A 24,204-nucleotide genomic window follows, 5' to 3' on the forward strand; every position below is an offset into this window, starting at 1 on the left:
AAATAATTAAGCCAACGCATTTTATGTGTACAAAGATATATGTCCGTTGATTTAGGTTGCAACATACACAATTTTAACTTTTAATTAAAATTTTATATTTTAACCTATAAACAAAACTTGCGAATTTTGTTTTAGAACTTATATCTTTTGATACCAAATTTGTTCTTTTATACATCGTTAAATGGTTTAATATCATAGTTGAATTTCGATATTTTTTATCTATATGTTTAGAATTAATTAAAATATTTTATTGAAAAATCAAAATTTAAAATCGATCCTCCAAAACAAGTCATATCGAACTAAATCAATTTTTTTTATTTGTTTAGTTTAAGTTTTTATCAAAATCGAACCAATCGGTATTTTTTTCGATACAATGTGGGTGAAGATTACTTATCTAAATCAAAATTAAAATTAAATTAACTAAAATCTTTACATAAATAAAATATGAACCAAAAAACCAAGATCCCGTAGGTCTTTGGCACACCCTTTCTATTGGTAGGTTCGATCCTGGGTGTGGGGGCAGTGCCCACACCCCATATGAGTGGTTGAGATTCCACTTCACGGGAGAAAAAAATTTTAAAAAAAAAAAAATTAGATGGATGTACCCCTGCAGGCTGTCTGCATGGGTAGGATCGAATTATCCCTTTATACTAGCGCGAGATGACGCTTAAGAAATGTAGTGGCAGGATTCAAACCGGGTCAAGTCAAATTACCCGAAGCTTTGAAATATCAAACCCGAAATAACGACCCAAACCCTCTCGATCCATCTATGGAAGAAACCCCTTCGAAAACCCTAATCTGAAACCATAACAGGAAACTCCAACCATGGGGAAAGTGAAGGGAAAACACAGGCTAGACAAGTACTACCACTTAGCCAAAGAGCACGGCTACAGATCACGTGCCGCATGGAAGCTGGTCCAGCTCGAATCCAAATTCGGATTCCTCCGCTCGGCTCACTCGGTGCTCGACCTCTGCGCCGCTCCGGGAGGATGGATGCAAGTGTGTGTAGAGCGAGTTCCAGTTGGGAGTCTTGTTATCGGCGTCGACCTGGATCCTATCCGACCTATACGTGGCGCTGTTTCATTGCAGGAGGATATAACCGAGTCGAAGTGCCGAGCTGCCGTTAAGCGGGTTATGGCTGAGAATGGATGCCGGGCGTTTGATTTGATTTTACACGATGGATCGCCGAATGTTGGTGGCGCGTGGGCAAAGGAGGCCACTAATCAGAATGCGTTGGTTATTGATTCGGTGAAGCTTGCTACGGAGTTATTGGCTCCTAAAGGAACATTTGTTACTAAGGTGTGGATTATACTTTGTACTAGACTGCACCCATGTTCATGCCAAGGATTTTCGATCCTTTTCCATGAATTTATACCTGAGTTGTCTGCACAAAGTGAGGCTTTAGAATCGATGGATAAAATATTAAGTTGAAATAGATTATCTTAGTTAATTTTAATTCAGAGGGCGTGACCGCTGCCAGCCTGCCAGAAAATTTGGCCTCATGTTGAGATTGTGCATTGGGAAGCCATTGTGGTGCTAAAGGACAATAAAGGATGGAGATTTAGCAGTTTTTTATGTACTTATTTTGGTTCTGTAATTAAGAATGTTTGTTTGGTGTCTATTTAACAATTGCTATTTTTCATTGACCAATTTCCTTAACCTTTTGTTGCTTATGTTGTAATTTTACCATCGATAATTATGTTGTACCCTCTCTACCTCTTTCGGGCTATCTGCGAAGGTAGACCTGATTTGAAAGAATGAAAAAACTGAATATTAGCTTCATTCTGTGCTGTTTACATGTAGGTTTTCAGGTCCCAAGACTACACCGCTGTTCTGTATTGTCTTAGACAGGTAACCATTATTTTATCGGAACTATTTATATTTTGAAACTTTGCATTTTCTGAGCTTGGAGTCTCTGTGCAGCTATTTGAAAAGGTTGAAGTAGACAAACCACAAGCTAGTCGATCAACGTCGGCTGAAATTTATATTATTGGATTAAAGTATAAAGCACCTGCAAAGATTGACCCTCGTCTTTTGGATGTAAAGCATCTATTCCAAGGAGGAAAAGAACCTCCAAAGGTAATTTGACATCTCTCAGAACTTCTTTACATGTTCATATTTTTTGAATATGCGGTTAATTTTTGTGCCAGATACTCATGTATGTGGTATTGGAATCAACAGGTTGTGGATGTATTAAGAGGAACAAAGCAAAAGCGTCATCGTGACGGGTACTTTTTTCTTAACGAGCTTTTGGATCTACCTATTAAAGAAAAATAAGTGAATGCCATATGATTGTGTTAAACATACTACTTTATTATAGCATTTTTGTTTTTTTCTCAAAATAGAATACAATAATCTCAATCTGGTACTAATTATGTTACCTGGTTTTTGTCATATTTGTATGCATCAACTCTGTTCTTTACGCTTTTATTCTTGATTATTTAGGACCACTTCTTGACACGCTTGAACCAATTATTGCAACTTGTTTCCATTCCTTTTGTTCCTATTGTTTATACTTTTTGTTTGTAGGTATGAGGATGGAGATACAACTTTGAGAAAGCTGTGCTCAGCATCGGAGTTTATATGGTCTGTCTCTCCTCTTGAGATTCTTGGTTCAGTCACTTCTATAACATTTGACGATCCTGCATGTTCACCAGTGAAGGAACATACTTTGACTACGGAGGAGGTATATCTCCTAATTATTAGTGAAATGATTTAATTTTCACGACAACAATCACCTGATATTTTATTCAATAATTTTCCGGCTGTTCTTTAAATTATGCGACAGGTTAAAGCTCTATGTGATGATCTTCGTGTTCTGGGAAAGCAAGATTTTAAGCATCTTTTAAAGTGAGATTTACCGAATAGATATCATATCAGAAATTGAGCAACAATTGTTTCCTTTGATAGTTGTTCAATTCCATCAATTGTTTTCTTTTGTCTTTCAGGTGGCGTATGCATATCAGGAAGGCATTGTCTCCTTCAGAAAAGAGCACGTCTACCACTCCTCCTGAACAGGAGAAAAAGGAAGACGAAGATGAGAAAGTTCTCAATGAAATGGAAGAGCTAACAAATGCCATGGATCGTAAGAAGAAACGAGCAAAGAAACTGCTAAATAAAAGACGATCCAAGGTAATATCTAGTTGTATAAAAAAAAAATTGCTTCTTCTATTCTCTTTTTTATGTTAAATGAGATTTATGATGAATGATGTGTGTCATTATTGGGAAGGTTTCCCCGACGTATCAAGATACGCAGATTGTGAATTGTTAAAATCTTTTGCGCCATTACTTTTTTGAGCTGTAGTCACTTTTTTCACACAGCTTCTTGTGCCAACTTTTGTATTTCCACTCAAATCTTTTGATTTTTGTTCATATAATATCAAATTACCATAAACTATACCGAAGTTCTCTACTGTGTATCCATTGCATCATCTTATAATCATTTTTATGTGTTGCATTTGCACTAGATCTTTGCATATTGCTCAAATGTGCCTTTGATTTGGCTGTTTTTTATCCAAATTTTTCAAGGACAAAGCTCGTAAAGCGTTGGGCAATCAGACAGATGCGATGGAAGATGGTTACATTGATCAGGAGTTGTTTTCTCTGACTTCTGTCAAGGTATGTTGTTCAATTTGGTATTTTACTACCGTTTGATTTCCCTGTTTCAGCATTTGCCTCGTCTTTTGTTTCAGCTCTGTAGTTTGATCTTCTGTTTTTACTTCCTCGTCCTTTAAACTAATGCATGTCTTAGTGACGATTCAAGCAGTGAATGCAACTCCTTTGCCTCACCCAAAGGGACAATGAAATGGAAAGAAAATCATGTATAGATTGGATGTATGATTGAATAGACAAATATTTTATTTAATTTTTTTTCAGGGAAAGAAAGATCTCGTGGCTGTTGAAAATAATGAATATGAAGATGATATTGATGAAGTCAGGAATTCTGAAAGCGAAGAAAGCCATGATGAAGCTGAAGGGCACACATCCAGTGATGTGGACTCTGAAGAAGATCGTAAACGGTGAGCTTTTTATGTTTGTCAACTTGAGCGATTTGAGAGAGACCTTTGTACTTCAATAATTGAATGGATCCATCTTACATTCAGGTACGATCAGCACGTGGATGAATTGCTTGATGAAGCATACGAAAGGTTTATGGCTAAAAAAGAAGGAAGTACAAAACAGAGGAAAAGGTTAAAGCAGGCTTACTCAAATGATGACCAATTTTTGAAGGTATTGTCATTATTAGGAAAACTCTAGCACAAAAATCTAAGCAGATTTTCTTGGCCACAAATAATTGATGTACAATTTATCACAGGGCGATGATAGCATGGTTCACTCTGATCAAGATTCGGACAATGAAAAGAATGAACGTGAAGCAAATCCACTATTGTTGCCACTGAATGAATATGCGCCTACTCAAGAAGAAATTGCATCACAATGGTTCAGTCAAGATGTCTTTATGGATGCAGATGGACATGAAGAACTGGAGAAGGATGATTCCGAGGATGAAACTCCGATAGATAAGCCAATCGAACATCATAGGGTTTCTGCGAAGAAAACTGAAGACTCATTTGAAGAACCCATTGGTCATAAGAAGAGCCGATCCCAGATGACCCAATCATCCAAGGTAGAAGATGGTTTTGAAATAGTTCCTGCTCCAGGAACGGATTCAAGTGATTCATCATCTGAGGATGACTCAGATGATGATAGCATTGATACAAAAGCAGAAATATTGGCATGCGCGAAAAAAATGCTGCCGAAAAAACAGAGAGAAGACATGCTTGATGATGCATATAACAAATATATGTTTCACGATGAGGGGCTACCGAAGTGGTTCCTGGACGAAGAAAAAAGGCATCGCCAACCAATTAAGCCAGTGACAAAAGAGGAAGTAGATGCGATGAGGGCGCAGTTTAAAGAAATCGATGCACGTCCTGCTAAGAAGGTGGCAGAAGCCAAAGCCCGAAAGAAACGGGCAACCTTTAGACAGCTAGAGAAGGTTAGGAAAAAGGCGAATTCTATATCAGACCAGACAGAAATCTCAGATCGTTCAAAGAGGAAGATGATCGAACAGCTTTACAAGAAAGCGGCACCCAAGAAACCTGAAAAGGAGTATGTTGTGGCTAAGAAAGGGGTCCAAGTGAGGCCTGGTAAAGGGAAAGTACTTGTTGATCCAAGGATGAAAAAGGATGCTAGAAAACAGGGAATGAACAAAAAAGGGAAAGGGAAGAAGGGAAACCAAAAGGGTAAAGGATCTGTAAAAAACTCAGGAAGTAAAGGAAAGGGAGGAAATAAAGGAAGGGGGTAGTAGAGGGGCCGAAATTGACTTCGAACTGGAAACATCAATTTTTGAGGGTTTATTCTATGGTAAAGTCATTTTATGCAATACTGGACGTATTAATCCTACGTATTTTTGTGCAAGTTTTTTAAATATTTTACGTTCGTCTGATAATAACATGTATGGTAAGACTTAATTAATGAAGCATAAATGCAGCAACAATCAAATGGTAGATGAACTGTACGGAATCACGGACGCCCTTGAGTTTCTTGGATTTTTATGGTTAGTTCTTCATGTGTTGAATTGAAGAACTATGCAATGGTGGTTTTGTTCACTTTCTTATAATTTAAATTAGTTGATATTAACCCATTCTGTGGATCAATTTGTGCTTCAATGTTCAAACTGATTATGCAAAGAAAAACAAGGCCGAGAAACTACAAAAAAGTCCTAAGATGTTTATAAAACTTAACATTACACTACGGTTTTCAGGTACTCGCTTATGGCTGTGTACTTGATATTTGGATACAACTGTGACCCTTCCACGTCTCCAGATGAGTTTGTCAAAGTACGTGTGATCTCCCTGGACAAACGGAGTTATATGAAAACCATCTCCAAGTTGTCCGGATATGGAGTTTCTGAAACGCGTAAGATGGACTTACATTTTGGATGAAAATCATAGATAAGTAGCCAAGGATTCCTTGTGTAACATCTACTCGTTATATATATATTTATAAAAGCTCTATTTTTTAAAATAAACATTTAAATGAATCGCATGCGTGCAATCTACGTAAAAGCATCTTTTAAAAATTATCATAAACAATTACCAATGAAAATATAACGAAGTAAAGAAGTGAGTAAAACCCTAACATCCAACAGTAACATAGAACAGTGTATAAAATCATCATATCCTCTCCAAAACGTAAAATCGTATAAGTTCGGAAAAATCATAGGTCTTCGGATTGTGTCGCCCACCAGGTCTGCTGACTCAGAGTCCAGCACCTCCAGTCTCCTCAAAATCTAGCTCAACCTGCATCACACACGCATAGTGAGTCTAAAGACTCAACACACATGTACCAGGAATAACAAGTACATATACGTAGCACACAGCAGTGAAAAATAGCATAATGAACATACATTTCATGTCTGCAGTAAAATCGTATACATAATCGTGTTCTGTCAAAACATGGTAAAATCATAGCATGTATAATCGTATCAGCATATACGTGTTAAATTTCTTAATTTGAATTTTGTTCATTAGCTGTGACTTTCGTATCATCATGTCAGTCGCTGGATCCATCTACGTGTAATTGCGGTACCCGGCGGCGAGGATCATCAACGACAACATTACCCACCCACTGAGTCTCGGCCTTACACGTCATCGTGTCATCGTGTTAGTCACAACTAAATCACTTCCTTCAAAACCTGTCATCATGTTCATCACTTAAATAAAAGCATGCATATACGTAATTTTTCTTTTAAACCAAGCATGTACCATGATTATCATAATAGAGTAAAAATCGTAAACATGATGCATAAACATTTAAAATATCATAAATTTGTGCTCAGGGCTTTGTCTTGACCAAAACCTCACCCTGGGTGCAAAACGACCATTTTGCCTCTGGAAACCTAAAAATTATCGTTTCACCCCCTGGACCTTTAAAATTGACCCGAATGTTATCAAACTCCTTAAATGTACCAAAACATTTTTAAAAACATTCCTAGACGTAAACTCGAGCCAAATTCACAACTTAATCGATTCGTTTTAAAACTTGGACTGGGGTCTCGGTTTTAACCCGAATCAAACCGAAACTTAACCAAAATTTTACCAACTTTTTATCAAACTTTAAAAACACTATAATGCTCCTAAAACAATGTTATAAGGCCCCTTAACACACGGCTGAAAATTCCAGAACCTAACAAAGTACTTCGCCCCTTCTCGTTTGCACTCTATTTCCTAATCTTCCCAAAAACTCACGTCCCTAGCCTACCCCGACTGCACCATCCCTGAACCAGCCTAACATGGACCTAGACCAGACCCTAAGGAACCTATTAGAACCAAGCCACCAGCCCCATGCAGCTTATACCATGAGCACGCTCGTTAGAACCCCAAACCCATGGCACGCACCCAACCCCTTCCTCACACTCGATCGAAGTTGATGTTTGTTCCAACACTGGTAGAGCCTTTCCAGGCCATGGCTCGGAACCTCCAGGGTCTGGTCCATGACTGGGATCGGACCTTGCACCGCTGGTCCAGGCCTCACCTTCGATCCACTCATCTACGAAGAACCCCGCAAGGAAATCACTCGGCTCTCTTCTCCAATGACACGATTTGCCTCCCACTATTTCCCCTTAATTACTCACGTAAACCAAACCCCTAATGACAGTAGCCTGCAACAACTTATCAGCAAAACAAAAAAGCCGAGAGTAGGAAGAAAAATGATGTACGATTTGGAACCAAAACCGAAGTTCCTGTCGGCAGAGGAATAGTCAAAGAAAATAGGGACAACACGTTTTTCAGCATTTAAAAGAATATAAACACTGGGTTGGCATATTTGAAGGAAGACGCGTATAAAACGTGCTTTCACACGGACAAGGGGCTCTATAAATAGAGCTCCCCCATTCATTCTGAAATCATCCCTTCTTCGAGTTTTCTCTCATCTTATAGCATTTGCGTGCTTAGTTCTATAATATTTGTGAGATGTTTATTCTCCTGTATTAAGAGAGTCTTTGGAAACACAGTGGGTGAGTTGTACAACACAAAATATTATAATGTAATTCTTTTTATCTTGCCCGTGGTTTTTACCTCAATAATTTTTAGGGATTTTTCACGTAAATCTCGGTGTCCAGTTTATTCTTTATTATCTCCAATTCCGCACGTGTGACCAACAATTGATATCAGAGCATTGGTTTAAAATTTCTTAAAATTCTGAGTATGCTCTATGGTTGCAGCCTAGACTGATCTTCCAAATCAGAAAAGATTTTTTGAGATTTTTTAGGATTATTTTGTCCAGTCTACTAAAATTGTTGTAGACATAATTGCCGGCAGGTACGAGATAGCAAAGTTCAACGAAAGCAATTTTATGCTGTGGAAAATAAAAATACAAGCAGTTTTAAGAAAGGAGAATTGCTTAGCGGTTATAGATTACGGATGATGGAAAGTGGAATCAGATGAATAATAATGTTGTTGCCAATTTACACTTGGCTATAGCAGACGAAGCATTGTCAAGTATCTCTGAGATAAAAACAGCAAAAATTATCTGGGATACTTTGACAAAGATGTACGAGGTCAAGTCACTGCACAACATGATTTTCCAAAAGAGAAGGTTTTATACTCTTCGGATGGCAGAATCCTCATCGATGACCGACCATATCAACACACTAAATACTCTATTTGCCCAACTCACTTCCATGAGACATAAAATAGGGAAAATGAACGTGCAGAGCTTCTATTTCAAAGTCTACCAGATTCATATGATCAACTTATCATCAACATTACCAACAATATTCTTATGGGATCTCTAAAATTCGACGATGTCTTAACTGCGGTTCTCGGAGAAGAAAGCTGGCTCAATAATAAGGAATATAGGTTGGTAACATGGAAGCAAGCAGAAGCTTTATCGATGATAAGAGGAAGATTTATGGACCGTGACTCCAGTGGGAGTCAAAGACGAGGTAGATCAAAGTCGAGAAGTAAGAAGAAAAATATTTACTGCATTAAATGTGGTGGTAAACGGGCACTTCAAGAAAGAGTGTACGAGTATTGAGAAAAGTTCTCAAGGAAATGTGGTCAGTACTTCATGCGGTGGTGAAATATTATTCAGCGAAGCAGCAACTGTTGCAGAAGGCAGACACAAATTTTTGACACATGGATTATGGATTCAGGAGCGACGTGCTACATGACGTCTCGAAGAAAATTGTTTGATCATTATGAACCAATCTCAGGAGGATCTGTATTCATGAGAAATGATCATGTCTTGGAAATCACTGGGGTCGGTACTATCAATATTAAAATGTTTGTTAGCACCATTCGCACCATTCAGGAGGTACGACATGTGAAAGGACTGACGAAGAATCTTTTGTCCTTGGGGCAATTGGATTACATCGGGTGCAAAACTCGTATCGAGAACGGGATCATGAAAATTGTGAAGGGTGCGCTTGTGGTTATGAAGGCGGAAAAAGTTGCTGCAAATCTGTATGTACTTTTGGGATAAACACACAAAGAGGCAGACCTAGATGTTGCATCAATTAATTCAGGAGAAGAATTAATAGTGTTATGGCATAGAAAGCTCGGGCATATGTCAAAACGATGGTTGAAAATTCTCTTAGAACGAAAGCTGCTGCCGGGACTTACAAAAGTGTCACTACCCTTTTGTGAGCATTGTGTTACCTGTAAAAAACACAGATTAAAGTTTGTCACTTCTACTGCCAGAAGCAAAAGTATATTGGAGCTGATCATTCGGATGTTTGGCAAGCACTGCTTGTATCCCTAGGAGGAGCAAGATACTTTGTCCCGTTCATTTATGATTTCTCTGAAGATGTTGGGTGTATCCAATCAAGAAGAATTCTGACGCTTTCCAGATCTTCAGAACATCAAATCTTGTGTCTGAGAACTGACAATGGAGGAGAATATACCAGTGATGAATTTGATACATATTGTTAACGTGAGGGCATCAAAAGACAATTCAATACTGCTTACATACCTCAACAGAATGGAGTGTCGGAGCGGATGAACAGAACCTTGTTGGACATAACAAGAGTTATGTTGAGGACTGCGGGTCTATACAAGTCATTTTAGACAGAAGCAGTCAAAACCGCTTGTTATATATCAATTGTTCTCCTTCAGTCGGTGATTGATCTGAAGACTCCGATGAAGATGTGGACTGGGAAGCCGACAGATTATTCTCATTTGCATATATTTGTAAGTCCTGTGTACTTTCTGTACAATGAGTAAGAAAGATCGAAGTTAGATTCAAAATCCAGAAAATGTATCTTATTAGGTTATGCTAATGGAGTATAGGGGTTTCGCTTGTGGGATTCTACAGTTCACAAGCTTGTCATTAGCAGAGAAGTTATCTTCGAGGAAGATAAATTAAAGGGAGAAAAAGGCACACCAAATTCAGAAATTACTATATTTCAGATGGAAAATAAGATGGACGAAGGTCAAGTTTCTTGTGAAGCAGTACCAGAGCACGAAGAACAAGAACATGTTGAGTTTGAGGTTTCCAATGTGAGGCAGTCAACTCAAGATAGAAGACCACCATGTTGGCTTTCAGATTATTTCACTGAAAACAATATTGCATATTGTCTATTATCAGAGGATTGTGAGCCATCGAGTTTCCATGAGGCTACTCAAAGCTCGGATGTATCATTGTGATGATAGCAATGCAAGAAGAGTTGGAGGCATTAGACAAGAATAAAACTTGGGATCTTGTTACACTACCACAAGGGAGAAAACCATTGGAAATAGATAGGTCTATAAGATCAAGCGTGATGGTAATAACCAAGTGGAGCAGTATCATGCTAGGTTGGTGGTAAAATGATATGCTCAGAAAAAAGGCATTGACTTCAATGAAATATTTTCTTCTGTGGTTCGGCTTACAAAAGTCAAGTAGTGTTGGCATTGTGTGTGGTGTTTGACCTACATCTAGAACAACTAGATGTAAAAACAACGTTTCTTCATGGAGATCTTGAAGAAGAAATCTATATGCTCCAGCCAGAAGGTTTTGTGGAAAAATACAAAGAGAACTTGGTTTGCAGGTTGAACAAATCTTTGTATGGTCTCAAACAGGCGCCGATGTGTTGCTACAAGAGATTTGATTCTTATATCATGCGCCTTGGATACAACTGACAGAGTGCAGACCCTTGTACATATTTCAAGAGGTCTGATGATGATTATATTATTTTACTGTTGTATGTGGATGACATGTTGGTAGCAGGACCCAACAAAGATCAGGTCCAAGGATTGAAGGCACAATTGGCTAGGGAATTTGATATTAAGGACTTGGGACCAGCAAAAAGATTCTAGGGATGCAAGTTCACCGAGACAGAAGTAACATAAAGATTTGACTTTCTTAGAAAAATTATTTGAAGAAAATTTTGTAACGCTTCAACATGCAAGATAGTAAGCCAATTTCGACCCCTCTTCCAGTTAACTTCAAGCTATCCTCCGAGATGTGTTCTAGCAGTGAAGCAGAGAGGATGGAGATATCTCGAATACCATATGCATCAGTAGTGGGAAGTTTGATGTTCTCTATGATCTGTATATGGCGAATCCTGGACGAGAGCAATGGAGCACTGTTAAGAGTATCCTTAGATACATTAAGGGTATCTCGAATGCTGCATTATGTCATGGAAGATCAAATTTTACACTCATGGGCTATGTCGATTCAGATTATGCAGGTGATCCTGATAAAAGGAGATCTACTATTGGTTATGTGTTTACCCTAGCAGGGGAGCAGTAAACTGGGTTTCAAAATTGCAAACAGTCGCGGTGTTATCTACGACGGAAGCAGAATATATGGAATCTACTCAAGTTTGCAAGGATGCAATATGGATTAATTGGTTATTGGAGGATATCAGACACAAACAAGAGAATGTTCCCTTGTTTTGTGATAGTCAGAGTGCCTTGCACATCGCAAGGAATCCAGCCTTTCATTCCAGGACTAAACATATTGGAGTCCAATTTCACTTTGTGCGAGAAGTAGTAGAAGAAGGAAATGTTGATATGCAGAAGATCCATAGAAAATATAATATAGCTAATTTTCTGACAAAGCCAGTGAACAATGATAATTTTGAGTGGTGTAGATCCTCAAGTGGCCTAGCAGAAACGTAAGCAGCAGGGAATGACAAGATTGAAAGGATGTGTGAAAATGTGTTTGATTATCAATCAAATCTCCAAGTGGGAGAATTGTCGGCAGAGGAATAGTCAAAGAAAGTAGGGACAACACGTTTTCAGCATTTGAAAAGAATTTAAACACGGGGTTGGCATATTTGACGAAAGACGCGTATAAAACGCGTTTTCACACGGACAAGGGGCTCTATAAATAGAGCTCCCCCCTTCATTCTGAAATCATCCCTTCTTCGAGTTTTCTTTCATCTTATAGCATTTGAGTGCTTAGCTCTATAATATTTGTGAGGTGTTTGTTCTCCTGTATTAAGAGAGTGTGTTGTGTTCTCTTTGGAAACACAGTGAGTAAGTTGTACACCACAAAATATTATAGTGGAATTCTTTCATCTTGTCCGAGGTTTTTACCCTAATAACTTTTAGGGGTTTTTCATGTAAATCTTGGTGTCCAGTTTATTTTCGGGTTTTATTATCTCAAATTCCGCACGTGGGACCAACAGTTCTTCCATGATAACGTTCGGATCGAGAATCCTATGCAAACAAACACACAAATCAGCAAATATCTAACGTGTATGATGCAGAATAAAAGATACATGCGTGCCTGATGAGCTTATGATGCACAAATGATCGAAGGAACCGAGGCGTGGGAGATGCTTGAGTTTGAAGAAAAGAAGACACCGAAGTCCTTAGCTTTTGCACTCAAGAAGAGGGTGGCTGATTGGAGGGGTGGGCGGATGAGGGGGGGGGGGGTGTGGATTATGATTAGGTTAAATGAGTTTTAGGGATAATTAGTATCATTTAAATAGTTAGCAAATAACTAATGGGCCATAATTGATAATTATAAACTTAATGCATGAAATTAAGAAAATTTCATGAATTAAATCATATCATGCATGAATTATGCATAAGATGCATAAAAATATTTAAACACATAATTTAAAATAAAATCCTAGATTGCATGCATTCAGGTTACGTGAATTAAATTACCGGACCTTACACATTGGCTTAGCATCAAGGTAAGCCCCAAGATCCAAATAGTCTAATTGTATGGGTTTAGGTAGATAGAATTATCTACCTTCCCTACACCCCATTGTATAAAAAAAATCATAGATAAATTACACGTTGCAAAAAAAAAAAAAAAAAAAAAGAAGGATATAAACTCATAAACTGAGGTTGGTTTTGACAAGTGGTGAAGCCAGCGGCATTCTTGTGTATCTATTGCACAACATTTTGTAGAAGATCTAGCGGTGATGTGAAAGGACAATTGTTGATTGTATAAAGTTTAAGAATTTGTACGTAAAGTTTTTAAAACCCCATATTTTGTCCTCTCTAAAAGCATGGTAGCCCTCCTCAGCTGGCTTCACCCTTCTGAATGAAGAATTATTTTGAATAATAATTAGTTGATTGTTGTTTATGTAATTCATTTGTATTTTATATTTAAATATTTTACTAAAAAATCATTTAAAAAAAATAACATATTATAATTTATAATATATTTATATTATTAATTTAAATAATTGTATCAAAACCGAAATAACCGACCGAAATAACCGAACCGAACCGAAGAAAAATGGTTCGGATATCGGATTATATATTTGTAAAACCGAAAACCGAAAAAACCGAAATAAAAAACCGAAAACCGAACCGAACCGACCGATGAACACCCCTAACCCTTCACCCCATTAATTACTGCTATGTCAAAATCAAATCTGAAATTCAAAGTTCAGAAGAAGAAAGAGATCCAACTAGTCAATGTACCATGAATTTTCTTGAGAAGCTCTTCCTTTGTAGCATAAATTCTCTCAAGTTTTGTCCGAATTTTATCCTCCCAAATATCAAATTCTATCAAGTTTTGTCCGAATTTTATCCTCCCAAATATCGATGAGCTCATTCATGGAAAGAGTATTTCCAGGTGGTCTCATCTATAGCACCTTGTTCAAGGTCCGTGGATCATCCACTGTCCTTCATGAACACAATGTGAAAACAGGAAAAGCTAATTATTTTTTGGGTGATTTTTGGTAAAAACGGAAATTTTACCCCCAGTTTCCAATAAGTCGCTTCCCACAACTAAGTAGAGGCAAAGCTGTCACAACCAAATGTACATACACTGTCGACTAACCGATGAACATAAGCTGATCCTGAGCCAGTCCACGTGATGCAAGAGTGTTGCGTGTTTTCTTGATTGCTCGCAAGCGCACGACGTCAAGTTATAGTAAAATGTAATTTTGAGCACAAGTGTCGATCCCTACGAGTAGTGTGTATAAAAATGTATATCAGTTTTTGTAATTAAAATAGTCTCAATTTTATTTAGAATGATCAATTAAAAGGTTGGTTTGCTTAAAACAGTTCAATTATGAATAAATAATAAATCGAATTACCGAATGGAGAAATATCAATGATAGAAAATATCTATAGGAACGATTTCACTAAGTTTTCTCGATAATTCTTCGTGGTTGGATTTAAATTCATGAATTCCTATTATTTAATAGCCAAGAACACTTACTCGTTTTATTCCCCTTTCCCAAGTGACGAATAAAGTGTATCAATCAAACTTCGATTCAATTATTCCTAATAAAAATCTACGTTTAATTGATAAATGCAAACAATGTTCTTACCTAAGTCTCGCTAAAGTTATACGCCTTCCGAACGATATAAACTATTCAACGATCTGTCTCTAATGATCTATAATCCTAGTCCCTCTCCCGAGTTGTAGAATAAATCAGACAACATACAATTTATGGCCAGTAAATTGCAGTGAAATAAACACAAAGAAACACAATTAAATATGAAATTAAATTCAATCATATAAAATAACCACGTCAAATCATCGTGTCCACAAAGCTAATCATTCTCTAGAATGGGAAATTAGTTCATCACGAAATCCAAGCGAAAACAAGACATGTTCAACATTTTAGACAATGAAAATGTAAAAGCGAAGGAAAGAGAACAAATCAGAAGTGTCGTCTCCGTCCCCAGATCCGTCGTTCTTCGTATTTGTGATTGTTCTTCGCACTCTGAATCTTCGTCTCGTGTGTACGCTTTGATTTCTCACGCCTTTTCTTCTCCAAGGACGGCTGTTCTCGTGACTTTCTACAAAGGCGGCTCTCGTCGTTTTCTGACCTAAAAGTCGCGCATATATACAACTCTAGACGCACGACGCGCGGTGGACGCATGATCTCGCGCGGCTGCGCGTGCCATTCTGTCTGTGTGGCTTGCTGCAACGTGGGCGCGGTCGCGCGAGAAGTGGCTGCTGCCGCGCGCACCTCTCGGGACTTCATGTTCTGCTGTGCGCGCGCGGTGGCGCGCATGCTACTGGTCCTCGCCTATGCCCTTGCGCACGCGGTCGCGCGAGAAGTGGCTCTGCCGCGCGCGCCTCTCGGGTTGATGACTTGCGTGTATGTGCGTGTGGCAGCGCGTGAAGTGGCGCGGCCACGCACGCACCTCTGTCGGTGGGTGTGCTCTCGGCTGCGCACTACTCTGTTTTCCTAGTCCACTTGGTTTCGTGTCCACTATTTTCTCCATTCCTGAAATGACAACAGAAACAAACCAAAAACGCATAATTCCGTTCGAAACAAGCATAATTCAGAATGGATTCTAATGTAAATTAAGTGCAAATATTGCACTTATCAAAGAGCAAATATGCATTGATTTTCTATTTCATTTCCAGAAAATTTAGGGAAGAAGAGCTTTAACAGTGAAGCCTTTAACATTTCCGTCTCCAAAAACACTAACTTTATCCCTTGATGAGATTTTCAAGCCAAGATGAATGAGGGAATGGAGCAAGTAGCTGATGTAAAAGTTGCAGCAATATAGGTGTATGGAATGGCTTCTGTTTCGACAAGATGCCTAATTTCAGATTTCCTTGAGTAAAATCCAGGATCCATGTCAGACACCAGCATTTTGTCCGGATTTGCTCCAAATTCAGATGGAAAAAATTTCTGCACCAGCCTAAATTACCATTAAAACAGAGTGCACCCCAGTCATATTAGGACATGTAATAATTTTTCCGGAAAACCAAGACTGACCAACCCATCACACCCTTTTTTATTAGTTAGTTGCATTCACTCAGTCCCTTGGACATGAAACTAAAAAGAAAAGCAATTCGATCAAATTGTCTTCTCCACAAAATCTTGAACTGAAATAAATCGAAGAAAGGTTGAAACATAGCAATAACAAATTTACCTACTTAATATTCGAAAAAATAATCTTTAGTCATCTCTGAAGTTCTAAATTTAATATTGTTCAATTACATTTTCATGTATTCCCACAGTCACAGCTACACCAAATCGATAAAAATTATTGTGAAAAAAGTGGAACAAAAATAAATAAATAAAAATAACACATTGATGCATCCGGAGCGTCTGATTGCGGAAATAAGAGGATTCTGTGTCGAAAATAAAGAAAGGAACCGATTGAATGAGACAAGAATTGGCGGTGTAAAATCTCCACCCGTTTTCTGAGAAGTGTTTATTTGTTTTCCCACTTCCTATTACAAACTAAGCTTCTGCCTATTTATATACAAAAGAAAGAAATAAGCTTGCTTTAATATACAAAAACTGTTTTTCTGAAATATCTGAAATGTTGTGTTAAGACTCCCCTTCAAGCTTGGAATAGATCCAACATTCCAAGCTTGGACATAAGATATAGATGTTGGCTTTTCCCAAGGCTTTAGTAAACAAATCCGCTGGCTGCTCTCCCGTTGAAACATAAGACGTTTTGATCAGCTTATTACATATCTTTTCTCGTATTAAGTGACAATCAATCTCTATATATTTCGTTCTCTCGTGATACATCGGATTGGCCGCGATATGCAATGCTGCAGTGTTGTCGTAGTAGGTAACCACAGGGAGCATTAATTCCACTCCCATATCATTCATAATTCCTACTATCCAGATCACTTCACATGTCGTATTCGCCATGGCCCTATATCCCGCTTCAGCTGAAGATCTCGAGATGGTTGCTTGCTTCTTGGTTTTCCATGACAACAGAGAGCTTCCAATTTTAGTGCAATAGCCAGTGATCGATTTTCTTGTCATAGGACACGTTCCCTAGTCGGAATCACAATATGTTGTTAGATGTGCTGAGCTTTGGGCAGTAAGAAAAACTCCTTTTCCGAGCAAAGACTTTAGATATCGCAGCACTCTCAAGGCTACTTCCAACTATGATGCTTTTGGAGGACTCATGAATTGAATTAACGTTTGCACAACATAGCATATATCAGGTTTTGTAACATTGAGATATATAAGTCTACCTACCAACCTTCTATACTCACTTGCTTGTCTAACAAAGGATCATCATCATCTTTCTTTGCACTGTCATCAAACTCCTTCGAAGCGAACTTAGCATTTTGTTCCATAAGCGTATTACAAGCCTTAGCACCTGCCAGGCCTGCATCTGATATAAGTTCCAAAGCATACTTTCTTTGGTTTAAACATATTCCATTCTTTGATCGAGCAACCTCTATACCAAGAAAGTATTTCAATGTTCCCAAGTCCTTGATCATGATATGACTGTGTAAATGTTTCTTTAATACTTCAATTGAATCTTGATGGTTGTCTGTGATCACGATATCATCTACATATACCAACAATATGGTAATATCCTCTTGCCCTTTCTTGACAAACATTGAATGATCATGTTTTGACTGATAGAAACCAACAGATTTCATTATTGATGCAAATTTAATGTTTCATTGTCTTGAGGCTTGTTTGAGGCCATATAAGGACTTCATCAACTTACATACCTTAGTCCTTTTGAACTCCCCTTGATGTCGAAGTCTCTGACAACTCTCCCATTGACTTCGAAGTCCCTGAGGAAGGAGCATATAAATCTCCTCATCAAGGACCCCTTGAAGAAAAGCATTCGTGACATCCATTTGATACAAAGGCCACTATGACATAGCTGCAACACTTAGAAGGCAGCGGACAGTATTGATCTAGCTACGGGGGAGAATGTGTCGTGAAAATCTACTCCATAAAGTTGAGTATAACCCTTGGCAACAATTCTAGCCTTATAGCGATCCATACTACCATCAGGGTTAAATTTAATTTTGTAGACCCATTTATTTCCAATGAGAACTTTACCCGGGGGCAAATCAATAATCTTCCATGTATGGTTAGTAGAGAGGGCTCGTAGCTCAAGTTCCATAGCAGATAGCCAACGAGGATCAGTCAATGCCTCATGGTATGAAGTGGGTTCTCTATTGTTAGAAAGTTTTGAAGGAAATGACTTGTATGAAGTAGACAATTTGTCATAAGTGATATAAGCAGAGATGGATGTGGAAAGGAAGAATAAGAACACACGTAATCATGAAACTAGATTGGTTGCCGAGGGATGCGAGTGGAACATCGAGGAATGCATGGATGAGGAGTAGCGTGTGGTTGTGGGTAAGGTGGTAAGAGATCAGCGGACAGTTTGATGGGTAGATTGGGAAAGATGGGCTCATTGTGGGAAATGTGTGAAAACAGAAACATGGATTCATGAAACACAACGTCGCGTGAGGTAAAGAATTTATGTGTGAGTAAATCTTGGACTTTATACTTTTTTTGTGAACTGCAGTAGCCAAGAGAGACAGAGGCACTTGCACGAGGAGCAAACTTATCTCCCTTAGATAAGGTGGATACATAACATAGACAACCCAAGAATCGTCTATGAGAATAAGAAGGAGATATACCAAACAAATCTACAAAAGGTGTTTTATTGGATAAGAGGGGTGTCGGTCTTCGATTATAAGATAGACTGAGGTAAGTATACAATCACCCCAGTATTCTTGAGGATATTTCGATGTTTACGCTCCACTAGACCATTTGTTGAGGGGTATAGGGACATGAACTTTGATGCACAATGCCTAATGTACGAAATAAATCAGTGCATTCCCGTTGAAAAAATTCCATTGCATTGTCGGTTCTAATCATTTTAATGGCAGTAGAAAACTGAGTTTGAGTGAGTGTTAGAAAGCAATTAACCATAGGGAGTACATTTATTTTTGAATGCATGAGGTAGACCGAAGTCGTACGTGTGTTGTCATCTACAATGGTGAGGAAGTAGCATTTCCCATTGTATGTAGGTGTGTGGAATGGTCCCCATATATCCATATGAATTATTTGAAAGGCAAAGGAGGAATGAAAAGACCTTTTTTTCGGAAAGACCATGCGAGTTTGTTTAGATAATGGACAAATAGCGCAATGAGATAAGTCGAAATAGTTTCGAAATAAAGGTAACAATCTCATTCGAGTCAAAGATATATGTCCTAGACGTTGATGCCATAAGGTTTCTTGTGATACATTATTGGTTTGTGCACCATTTACAGCTGAAAGTAATGACCTATACAAAGGTAATCTAGAAACAGGTAATGTGAGATCAGGTTGTGCATCTAAAGACTTCAAACTTGAATTGTCGAGATAGTAAAGTCCTTGTCTCTCTCTACCAATTCCCATGATCTTCCCATTTGAGAGGCCCTGAAACACACAAAACCGTGGAAAGAATGTGACAAAACATTGATAGTCTGTAGTGAACTTAGATATGGATAGAAGGTTGTGACGAAATTCAGGGACAATGAGGGCATACGAAAGTGAACTGGTTTGATTGATAAGAATGGTACCTAGACTACTAATTTTTGTGGAACTACCATTTGGCAATTGTATCGAACCTGCGGCATCTGCATAGGAATTAAGACATGTGGTATTCCATGATATTCCAATCATATGATCATTAGCACCAGAATCAATTCTCCATTCAATATCAAGAAAGGAAGACTTTCCAGTACCTGCCATGTTTGCAGTGGCAGCACCTTGCTCACCATCCCCTTTTTCCTTGGCCAGAAGTTTTAAAATGGCAGCGTATTGATAAGGAGAAAAGAAGGAGCATGCACCTTTATTCACACTCGGCTGCTCAATCTCAACAGTATTAACAGTAGATGTGTTAGCCTTCCATATCAACTTTCCTTTGTCGTATCCTTCTTCGTTGTATCTCTGGCTCCCACCGTTCCATGGTCCTTTATAGAATTTGTGTCCAGGAGGTTAGCCAATTAGTCCGAAGCAGTTCTCCTTATTGTGACCAAGTAAATTACAGTGCTCACATCTAACGTCATTCTTCCTTTTATTCTGAGCGAAGAAGAAGGCATAGGATTCATGTTGTTGAGGGGGCACATTCAATAAACTTCGATGTGATTACTCTTGAGATATGATATCGAAGGCATTGCTTACTGTAGGAATTGGATCCATCATCAATATGTGGCTTTAGATGTGAACAAAACTCTCATTAAGTCCCACGAGGAAATGAAGAAGTTTGTGTTGTCGATCAAATTCAATGAACTTCTTTTAAGACTCGCATATGCAGATATGCATTGTCACAAGAGAAGCATACTCATCCCATAGTTGTCTAAGCTTCGAAAAATATGTTGAGATATAGTTATTACCTTGCACATGACAGCCTATTTCTCGGTGGAGTGCAAAATTCGTGAGCCATTAACCTTGTCAAACAGCTCCCTCAGATCATTCCATACCACCGCCGCATCATTAGAATACACAATACCACCAAAGATTTCCTTCGATACAACATTCATTATCCAGGACAGTACAATCGCATTGCATCTCTCCCACTGAAGTACCCGATCTGATCCAGGATCTGGTTTCTTACAGCTCTCGTCAACAAATGAAAGCTTATTTCTAGCTCGCAGCGCGATCTAGATTGCGTGACTCCAAATTCCATAGTTTTCAGTACCAACCAATTGTTCATTGATCAAATTGAGCCCTAGACTGTTAGATGAATTCACATAAAGTGGATCGAAAACATCGATTGCAGAAGAAGCCATCAGAATAGGAGATGATGTAATAATCGACTCCAAAATGAATTTACAGATCAACTATGAGCAGTAATACTCTAATCAATTCTCAGAAAGAAACACTATGCAATCTCCTAGTTCTGATACCATGTTGAAAATAAAGAAAGGAACCGACTGCATGAGTCGAGAATTGACTGTGAAAATTCTGTTAAGTGTTTATTTGTTTTCCCACTTCCTATTACAAACTAAGCTTCTGCCTATTTATACATAAAAGAAAGAAATAAGTGTGCATAATATACAAAAAAGTTTTTCTGAAATATCTGAAATGTTGTTTTAAGATTCTGATCTACTATTTGCTTCGAAGAAACGACACAAATTACAAAATCCACTTGCTTCAAATCTTCCACTAAACTAATTTCATCTTGCAATTAACCCTCAGAGCAAAACAATCAAATCATGAGCAATATATAAAAAACGATCAGATGCAAACATTTCGAGAAAAAACCAAAAATTTACAGTTTAGGAGACATGCCTTGAACATTTGGAGACGAGGATCGGAGAGGAAATGAATTTTTTGAACTTGTCTGGATCAGAAAATGTAGAATCTCTAACGAGTCCGAATGTTGGATAAGATGCGCTTAAACTGGCTTTCACGAGCTCGAATCCTAGGTTTTCGGTCATCTCCGATCACCAGTAATTCGGTATTCGCCATTGATTTTTTGCCGTGAGAGCTTGAAGTATTTATAGGCGTCTTTTGTTAAGGATCGGAAAATGCACTTTCTTTATTTTTTCGTTAAGGATCGGAAAATGCGCTTTCTTTCTTTTTTTTCCCCCGGATAGAAATGATGAATTGGATCACAATATATTGAACTTAGAAAGATAAATTTCCCACAAGTGTGTCTGTTGTATGACCGAGTTCAACATAGGTCCATGACCAAATGACGAGATCGGGTCCATTTCCAAGTCAACGAATCGGTCCACTAGGGTGAGTAGTTGAGGCGAACCATAGTAGAAGGACTAGAAGCTAAAGTGCTAAAGAAGTGTGCCAAGGAATTAGGATATAGAAAGTGAGTTGAATAATAAGAGTTGAAGTGGTCTCAATTGTAGCCAAGAGAGATGACAAGGGCAGAGATGAGCTATTAGAATCGACTTGTGTGGAAGCGTGCAAGGAAGTATGGTACGTACAGAGGCGAGCTATGAAGTGTGGCATGTGAGGAATGGATCTAGGAGGTACATTAAAGAGTGTGGCAGGTGAGGATGAGCTAAAGATGAGCGAGCTGATGATGTGCTGAGGAGTTAGGGATGAGCTGAAAAGTCTGAGAGCTGAGGATATGTTAAGTAGCTAGGGATGAGCCGAAGAGCTGAGGATGTGCTATGGAGCTAAAAGTGCGCTAAGGAGTTGATAATGTGCTGAGAAGTTAAAAGTGTGGAGTAGATGACCAATGAAATTAACAAGAGCGGATGCTCGCTCCTAACTAGGGATGTCAATGGGTCTGGGTTCTGCAATGGACCCCGCATGTATGGGGTTGGTTTGGGCACACTAAAGGGGTCATGGGGCGTGTCTCGGATCCAATTTTTCAGACCTGTCCGGATATGGGGCGGGTCATGGGTCCTATAATACCCGCCTCATATCCACCCCATATATGTGGATATAAATATTCTAGGGTTTTAGTTTTATCAATTTTCAATTTTTTAGTAGCTCACCTCAACCATAACGATCTTAGTTATTCCCACGTCAACTGTTGTATTTCATTCTGCTTTTAGCTATAGTGGAAGAATAGTTGGTCCTCATCTTAGTAAACTTAATCCAACGACTTTGGAGGCATTGATGTGCTCGCGAAGATAGTTGTGGGGTGAGGTGAAAGGTAAATAAATCACTGTTTTATTTTGTTATTGTGCTTTCATTTTACATTTTTTACTTTAATTTCTCTCTTTAAATTACATTTTTTTACAATTTGAAATTACATTTTATTTTTTCAATGTACTTTCTCTATTTAATTTTGTAGTTAATTCTTCAAGTAGTTTACCAACTTGTCACACCATTTTTTATGAAGAGGAAAATGATCCCGAAGAATGTGTCTGAAATATTGTCTACTCACTGATTTTATATTATGACTTATTTTTTGGGATGTCAAAATTTTTTTGGAGAGCTAGTAACTTTTTTTTTATATAATTCTTTATGTCGTGAAAATACTTCGTTTGTTATTATTAAGTGTGGTCGAAGACACGAATTAATTTTCCATAATGTTATATTTAAAGTTTTTTCTGTTTCATAATTCAGTCATGTTATAAGAAAGATTACTTTTTTATTTTAAAAAAAAATCGGGTCTCACGGGTTTCACGGGTCTACCCGGCCTCGTTTCGTATTCGAGATGGGGTGGGTCCGAAGAATATTTAATCAGGGTAGGGTCCGTAATGGGTAAAAAAATATTCATGGGGAGGGTCTTGGATTTAGTCAAACCCGTCTCATACCTACCTCATTGACATCTCTACTCCAAACATGAGAGCTTCTAGGTCTTGTCTCGCCCCATGAGTGAGCTTTTCTTTGTTTGGATAACCTTAGGAGGGCGAGCCTCTGGCCGAGAAGGAAAGTGAGTTATACGCTTATGGTCCATTACCAAACATATGTGGTCCCCACATCATTCCCTTGTAAATGTTATGTTTGAAGATTTCGTTTAATATTGAATACTCTCATTTTCAAGGGGTGCGAGCGCCTTAGCTAACATATTCATATTTTTCGTCTCTGACTTAAACGTCGCAGAGATTACGCCGAGAAACTCTCTTAGTCCCTTTTTTAACACTCCATTGTTGATTTCCGGCTTGCTTTAGTTGGAAATTGAAGCTCGGTCCGTTCTAGTCTCATAAAAAACCAACCAATTTTAATGAGTATTAATTTAAAATATCAAAGAAGGTTATATGCTGAATTTAATAATTAGTTTTTTTTTATATGAAATTCGAAATTACAGATAACAAATATGATTTTTTTTTTATTTTTAAAAATAAAAATTTGCGCAGAATTGGTCCTACCATTTGATAATATCAGATGATCATCATTAACATTTTTCAAACTTAAGTTCGCAATAATTAAGAAATTTGACAAGACGATTAAACGGTGGTTAGAAATTAAGAATCTTTCAACAATTTTTTAATGAAGAGGGAAACTATAATATATTTTGACAATTATAAAAGATGAATTCAGATAATTATACTTAATCTTCCCATAAGAATTTATATATGTATTTAGGCATAATTTGGTACACATGATAGGCTAAACATGTGATAGATAATATAAGGATAAGT

The 24,204-nt window shown here is 38.0% G+C and overlaps 1 protein-coding gene and 1 pseudogene across 1 annotated transcript; one reads left to right on the forward strand and one right to left on the reverse strand.

Annotated features, from left to right (window-relative positions):
• The first annotated feature begins 751 nt into the window (after positions 1-751).
• Positions 752-5,430, forward strand: LOC140811917 (adoMet-dependent rRNA methyltransferase spb1-like). Its single transcript, XM_073170043.1, has 11 exons — positions 752-1,299; positions 1,804-1,851; positions 1,924-2,079; positions 2,182-2,228; positions 2,530-2,686; positions 2,789-2,850; positions 2,949-3,132; positions 3,529-3,618; positions 3,877-4,019; positions 4,104-4,230; positions 4,316-5,430. The coding sequence occupies exons 1-11, from the start codon at positions 826-828 to the stop codon at positions 5,306-5,308; spliced, it is 2,481 nt and encodes an 826-aa protein (XP_073026144.1). The 5' UTR covers positions 752-825; the 3' UTR covers positions 5,309-5,430.
• A 216-nt stretch (positions 5,431-5,646) lies between these two features.
• Positions 5,647-21,585, reverse strand: LOC140811919 (probable pinoresinol-lariciresinol reductase 3; annotated as a pseudogene).
• Between the last annotated feature and the right edge of the window lie 2,619 nt (positions 21,586-24,204).

Source organism: Primulina eburnea, chromosome 14 (genome assembly GCF_022965805.1).
Source record: "Primulina eburnea isolate SZY01 chromosome 14, ASM2296580v1, whole genome shotgun sequence".
Lineage (NCBI taxonomy): Eukaryota > Viridiplantae > Streptophyta > Magnoliopsida > Lamiales > Gesneriaceae > Primulina > Primulina eburnea.

Excerpts from the sequence above, each read along its gene's own strand:
- LOC140811917 (XM_073170043.1), top strand. The coding sequence starts at position 826 with ATGGGGAAAGTGAAGGGAAAACACAGGCTAGACAAGTACTACCACTTA. Across the intron at positions 2,080-2,181 it reads GAGGAAAAGAACCTCCAAAG|GTTGTGGATGTATTAAGAGG; the intron begins GTAATTTGACAT and ends TGGAATCAACAG. Across the intron at positions 3,133-3,528 it reads TAAATAAAAGACGATCCAAG|GACAAAGCTCGTAAAGCGTT; the intron begins GTAATATCTAGT and ends AAATTTTTCAAG.